General features: G+C 35.4%; 1 protein-coding gene across 4 annotated transcripts in view; it reads right to left on the bottom strand.

The window, feature by feature from the left end:
• The window catches only part of SON (SON DNA and RNA binding protein), a 32,081-nt gene that overhangs the window by 9,070 nt on the left and 15,495 nt on the right, over positions 1-7,516 (bottom strand). For 3 of the 4 annotated variants that reach the window (XM_059164629.1, XM_059164630.1, XM_059164631.1), the window contains exon 7: positions 7-117. In XM_059164629.1, the coding sequence (XP_059020612.1) occupies positions 7-117 (111 nt within the window). Of the gene's footprint in view, positions 1-6; positions 118-6,658; positions 7,459-7,516 lie in introns of those variants that run through there. The other variant, XM_059164632.1, reaches the window with a different exon arrangement.

Below are 7,516 nucleotides of genomic sequence, written 5' to 3'. Positions count from 1 at the left end.
ACATACCCGTTCCTGAGCTCGATTTAACATGCTCATGGCTTCAAGGTCAAATGCATTCTCACTGAGTCTTTTCTGAGCAAGTGCCCGCTCACTCATTGCTGTTGAGATGTCCACAGGCTAAGAAAGAAAACATAGATAATTATCTCAAATTATGAGAGACCCCCTAAATTCTAAAAAATGCTCTTTAGCCGCTACATGTCACAGAAAATAGTCTTAAAAATTAACAATCTTGCAAAGTACAGGAAAAAAATGCCAAAAAGGAAACTTGGAAAGTAGATGAGGATTTAAGAGAAGTTATAAAGTATCAGAGGCAGCAGCTGAACTCAACCCAAAATATGATTTCATATTTTCTACTTTATCAAATTACAATCATAGAAAACTGCCAAGAACTTAAAACTCTCTGGCCTTCACTAACGAGTCATTTACCAAAAAACTGAGAAATTTTGAACTATTTTCTAACTGCTAACTTTATATGCATTAGTTTTCATTTTACCTTACTTATTAGCATAATGTTCAGAAGGTTCCTGAACAAGCGAGCAGAAAACCACTATTGTTATCAGTGGTCTCCCCTTCACTCATCCACACAGCTTTTCATCTTCTTACGGATGCTCAGGGGTAATTTGGTCTTAAGAACTCCATTTCTTTGAAAAATATCTCAGTTCACATACATTAATGACCCAAATTAAAGTATTTCTGTGGGGGTACTGAACATGAATGGAAAACACTTAAAATGAGGTATATCTGAATGGACTTAGGTCTTCCTTTTCAAAGCTCATACCTTACCTGTAAAAACTTTGTGCTAAGCAGATTGATTTTATAGTTTAACTTTTTTAAATGTTTCATAATGTCCAGGAAAATTCTTACAAGGGTAATCTTTAGAGCACATTCCCAATTTACCAGATTTGTGGAAGGCTCAACCGTAAAAGAAAAATTAAGTATTTGATGTTCTTTATTCTAATGTTAAGAGCTCATACTGACTTATATCAACTCACCAATTTTTAGCACCCAAGAAAATTCATTTTCAGAAAATGTTTATTTGACATGGGAAGGTTTTCCCAAATTCATTTACAAAGAATGATTAATGGGTACTGCATGGATTTGACAAACATAAGAAGTCAGTAAGATACGCTAACGGCTAAGGATTTTTCCTTAAAAGCTAAATAAAGGCTATCTGTACCTTAACTGTGTACTGCATATGAAATACTTCTCCTAAATCAAAGACCTATATAGCAGAAAAGGAATATGTGACAATGAGAGACTAGTTCTATCTCATGCATTAAGAATTACTAATCTTTTTGGGTGCCTGGGTGGCTCAGTTGGTTAAGTGACTGCCTTCAGCTCAGGTCACAATCCTGGAGTCCTGGGGTCGAGTCCCGCATTGGGCTCCCTGTTTGGCAGAGAGTCTGTTTCTCCCTCTGACCCTCCCCCTTCTCATACTCTCTCCCTCTCAAATAAATAAATAAAATCTTAAAAAAAAAAAAAAAAAAAAGAATTACTAATCTTCCTTTTCCTACCTTCAGAATGAACCCTTTTCTTGCATCACTCTTAGTTATCTTGCTGAATCATAATACTCTGCTAGCAAAATAAAAATTTTTTCACCCAGATTCTTCTGTATTACCTTCTTAAAAATGAAAAGTAAAATGAATCTAAACTCATTCTGTAATTATACTGTTTACAGATCACAGGAAAGAAGATCTTAAATTTCTCAGTCAATATAGTAATTATCCATACTAATTATGTCTGGGGCCTATAAAAAATATGTAGGCAAAATCACAAGTAAACACTAAAAGCTTTAGTATCTTCACTCTTTACTTCTACTCTAATTCTGATTAAATGCTGGTACTTTAAATGAGAACCCAGATATTTCGGGCTGAAATTTACATTCCTTTGGACTATCTTAGATGTTTCCTAAAACTGTTTGGCAGGATTATCGATGTAATTCGAAGGCCCACCAAATACACCCCAAATACTATTCATCAAACTTGCCTGAACTACTCTGTGTAGCAGTCTATAAACTTTTGATGTTTAGATATAGATGGGTTTTTATTCAAATAAGTCTAAGCTTATAGGAAGTAATGTGGAAAATCTATCTACCCACCACCCTAAGCCCTGATTCCCAATTTCCAACTATGAATTTAGCCTTAAATAGGCAGTTAAGATGGCTTTGAAAGTTCCCAACTTTTCCAGAATAAAATTTTTCCCAACTGGAAAGCAAATGAATACACCTATCTTTGAATTCCGCCATCTGGAAACATATCTTCATACTTTTTTCTTTTTAAGCTTTACTGAATAAGCAGATAACCTAAATGTCTCGTCGTTTATCCCCAGGATGAAACTTCATTCAAATCTCAGTAATACTTTGTTATATTCACATCTCACGCTGGAAGAAATTTTAATATGACAACCTTGATGTTTAATATAAATTTGCTTTAGATAGAATTACAACTACTTTCTTCCTGAAGTAACATAATTTACTCAACAGGCTTACCAAGTGAGCTGCAAATTCATGTCAAAACCTTATTACCCAACACTAATCTATTAGTTTTATATTCGTATTTTTAAATGTGAAGAAATATACTCAAAATAAAATAAACCAGGATTATCTTAACCGCTCAAGGATCCTCAAGAGTTTGAATCAAAAACCATGTTTCCGGTTTTCAAGGTAATTCAAAATATGCAACAATGCACAAAAAGCCAAATATAATCCCCAAAGCATTAATACTCAAGGACTAGACCAAATGTTATGTATCAGCATTAAAATTCCCATACAGTATAGAGCTATTCTTTAGAACACTGGCATTTAGTATAGAGCTATTCTTTAGAACATTCTCTACAGTATAGAGCTATTCTTTAGAACATTCTCTACAATGACAGCAAGTGAGCACTTGAAATGTGTCTACTAGGGCAATAAATGAACTGATCTTTCAGTGGCCAGTGACTACATTGGACTATATGTTGTGCATATATGTGTGTACATAAACCGTATACAGTGGGTTATACTATATAGTGAACTTCAGAGCCTTAACCATCTTTTTAACGTTGCTCAGAAACAGGAATATGTCAAAGGTACCAAAATGATGCTTCTTAAAAAGCCCTTCTAGGGGTGCCTGGGTGGCTCAGTGAGTTAAGCCTCTGCCTTTGGCTCAGGTCTTGATCTCAGTGTCCTGGATCAAGCCCCACATGGGGCTTTCTGCTCAGCAGGGAGCCTGCTTCCCCTCTCCCCCCCAAACCCCCCCTTCTCTGCCTACTTGTGCTCTCTGTCAAATAAATAAAATAAAATAAAATAAAATAAATTTTTTTAAAGCCCTTCTAAAAGCAAATGGGGAAATAATCTTAAATCTCATAGAGTAGTATTGTCAAGTTGTCATCAACAAGCCTTATTTGTTTCCCTTAATATACTGCAGATTTCTTCAAGTTTAATTATGATACCATAATAATATTCTAAGTATTGTAACAGGGGAAATGTTTAATTTCCTTTAGGCTAGAACTTATTCTAAGAAGTAAAATCTATGTAAGAGTATACTGAATTATAATTCCAGTTCTCATATTAATAAAAACCTATCCAAGTTATTTTATCTCTGTACTACAGCAACACCACCAATTACTTCTTCCATAATCCACAAGTGTCAGGAATAATGAAATCCATAGTATAACATGCATTTCACAGCCCAAATTATTGTGTGCCTTCTGTTATCTTCTTCATTTTAAAAAACCCTAAATCAAAAAGAAAAAAAAAAACACACACACACACACACAAACCCTAAGTCAATTTACTTCTCCCTTTTGTCAACCCAACTACTTACATAAATAAAACTATTACCTTAGGTATTTCTTACAAAGTCAATGAAAGGATACAAAAGGGCTAAAAAGAAGTATTAGGAGGGGGTCAGTCAGATAAAGAAAAGAAGCCCTGTAATATGGCAATTACAATCTGTAAAGATAACTGCAGGTATCTTAAAAGACAGTATAAAAGGAACCTTTTAATTTTAAGCACATGAAACTAAGAAAATGCATCTGACCTATATGTAAAACAGGATTTTAAAATACTTAGTAAAAATTAACAAGTTACAAAGAGAAGATGACAACTACAAAAACAAAAGCCACACAAAATAGAGTATCTCAGTTGTCATGCGTTGGGTTTTTAAACCACGAATTATAAATCTTTTTATTACATTATATAGAATTTTCTAGTGTAACTCTTCTACATTTAATCTAAATAAACTACAATAAGAAAACAAACAGATAACCTATTAAATGGTTCCAAGAAATTCGGTGTTAATCACCGAGGAGAATCCAAGGAAAGAATGCATGACAAGGCTGTATTTAACCATTCTAGCGCTGCCAGGACCCATGTGTTTAATTTTCAGTTAAAACTTACATCTTATTCCAAGAATTGAGCTTTCCTAAACTATAAATTTAGAACTTCTACACTTAAGAGAACTGTAGCTCCACTGGGATGTGAGTTTTCAATAAAACAAACCAGGCACACTGTCTACCTCCCTCTGAACCTCTAAATATTTATGATTAATAGTAAACCCAAGGAAATTTTATGTCAAAGATTACATTTAAATCTTCTACCCAGTAAGTCTCTATCCTAATTACCAAGAATTAGTGCCCCCAAGGACGATTTTTTATGTATTAGTTTTCCAACATTTTTGATTTCACTGTTTTTGATTCAAATTCACACAAATAGGGTCAAAGTTCTGTAGTCACTCCTTACTGAGGATGCTGCTGGCTGGCTTCAGGGTAGGAAGACGATGCTATGGCAGTAAGGCACAGTCTGATGAGCTGATAATCCGTAAGATACGGATTTATGTTGATCCATCCACATCTATCCACTCACGCTTATGTCAAAGAGCACTCATGTGCAAGACAATTGGTGGGGTTAAGGATTACAGCAAAGCTAAAATCGAATCTGTGATCTTTGCTTAAATGTTTTAAGCTCAAAACTAAAAATACCACAAACTCCATTTACATTAAAATGAAAAAGATTGGTAAGTTAAAAAAAAAATACTACTCATTTAAAACATGACCATTTGAAAGAACTTTCCTTTTACTCTACAAAAAGGCTTTATTTCAACCCCTGACAGGGAATCAAAAGGGTCAATGCTCCCATAAACGACACCAACAGTATTCCACAAACACTGGTGTATAGAACATAATCTTACAAATGAATTTGCAAGCTATAGCTAAGTAACTGGAACTAAACATTTTATATTGTGACCATTTCCTCGAGGTGTTTACCATTACTGTTGTATAAAAGTAGAGATCTAAAAGGCAAAACAAAACCCTACTCCTTTTCCTCTTGTAAAACTTTTGGGATTGTTTCTGCTTAAAATTAAAGTTAACCTATATATTTTTTCAGTCTCATCTTCTAAGAAACTAGCTCAAAGAGTTCTGATATCAAAAGTTGTATATAACCTCCCACAGAAGAAATCCACTTTTTTAAGCCCTCTGAACTTTTTCTGCTGCTTTCATGAAAGACCGCTTAATATTAAATTTGAACACCCAACTTTTCCCCTTGGGATTTCTTTGGAATAATTCCCCCCATTTTTAAAATGTGACAATGAATTTTGAGGAGAGACATGGCTAAGGCACCTCACTATCAGTGTCAAGACTGAAAGTGGCAGAGTATTAAACTTCAAATATATATATATATATATAAAACATAGTCTTAATAAAAAAAAAAACATTCATCAGGATTCACTAAGCATTTTTCCCATGTTCAACTAAGGTTAAAATAGTTATGATCATGTCTCAGGATAATCCCTTGGAATTTTTCAATATTTCTAGGGCTTCACTCAGCTTAAAATTTTTTCTCACATAAATAATCTTCTTGTGTTTTTCCCAACTCTGTTAAATGATTCATCTCCGAGTTATCAAAAGCCTATGTATCAGAATTTCTAAATAAGTCTGTTTGGCCCTCATATCATGATTTATATTCAGCTACTACAAGATTTAAGTCCATTGCAAATGTCAGTTAACCTTTCCCTCTTGAGATGTGCAGGTAGCCTGATTTGGGGAATTAGCAACTGAACTACTGAACTGGCTTTACTAAAACATTGTCCAAACCAAATATGCCTTCCTCACTGGTGATAGTTTAACTTGCTTCAACTGCTGAATCCCATGTAAATATAAATCATCACTGGGGACTATAAGTTGCATTAGCTAATTATCATGTCTGGCTTAATCATATAGAACTTGCTCTCTCTCAAAATGCCACAGGTCCAAAAAACAAAAACAAAAAACAAAAAACCACACCACAGTGAAAATGTCACCTGTGAATAGCCCAGGGCAAAAAATACACTATCAAAAGATTTCTGATTTGGGTTCTGTTCACTTTCTGATTTTACAAACAGGATTTATTTGTAATAATGGAGGTGTTTAGTGGAAAATGATATGGCCAATGAAGGGAACCCGAGTTGGAGAGAACAGGTCTCTTTGACCTATGTTATCCCAGAACTGCAAGAAAAGAAGTGGGGAAGAAGTCCCACATTGTAAGGGCATCGTATCTAGTCCAGTGCTTGGACAAACATCTGGGCTTTGGAACCAAGGGCAAGAGGTGATAACTAGTCTATAGTATCATTCAAAAACTCCCACCCCCCCCTAGTAAGTCTCCACCCCCCCAGATCCCCCAAGCGTGATTTTGCACAACAAGTTAAATAAAAGTAAACTGTTTATTAAAAGATACAGCAAAGGTACAGATACAGAGATACATACAAAGATACAGATATATATATATATTTACATATATATACAGTCTTGCTGTTTTCATGTGCACTGTACTTAGCAGCACATTATTTAATCAGGCAGCATTTTAATGGGGTTGTTTTGACACGTGGCATTACTACTGCGTCATTCTGACAAGATACAACTATAGCCTCATGGAAATTTCAAGGTGTGAATTCCACTTCTCCAACTTTTAATAGTAGCAAAGGGGAAGGAGAAGGGAAATAGGAGTACCAAGGCTGAGCATTAGGTTAAACACAAGAATTCCAAAGGGCCAAGGTAACACAGGGAAGGGAAAATGATTTAAATTAAAGGCTATCTGACAACAACCCAGAGAAACCATTATTTAAGGGCAATGGACTATGTATCCAAGATGCTCACACATCAGCCTACAATGACCTTTTCCAATCCAGTTCTTGTGTTGAACCTGAGGATCTGCCTCTCTCTGCTCAATCCCTCCACCCAGGAGATTTGCTACCACCAAAATCTAGAGCTATAGAGCCTTGAAGCAAAACGGGAAGCTAAATAGTTGTACCTTGGGCTACCTTCCCATAAGTGCAAGGAGGGCCCAATGTTGGGTAGGGATGTGATAACACTGTTCTCTGCAATTCGATGCTTTTCACTTTGTGGCTTGGTTCCACAAAGTGAATTGCATCGAGTTACTGTCAAATGAGAAGCTGCGGGTTGTTTCATCTGTCGTCTAACCCGGCCCTGCCGTTTAACCCGGCCCTAAGAAGAGTGAAACAGAATCCAAATCAGATATAAGGTAACAATAAAATGGGAGATT

This window comes from Mustela lutreola, chromosome 2 (genome assembly GCF_030435805.1).
Source record: "Mustela lutreola isolate mMusLut2 chromosome 2, mMusLut2.pri, whole genome shotgun sequence".
NCBI classification, from domain to species: Eukaryota; Metazoa; Chordata; class Mammalia; order Carnivora; family Mustelidae; genus Mustela; species Mustela lutreola.
Note: the sequence above shows the minus strand (reverse complement) of the source record. Positions and strands in the feature narration are given on the sequence as shown.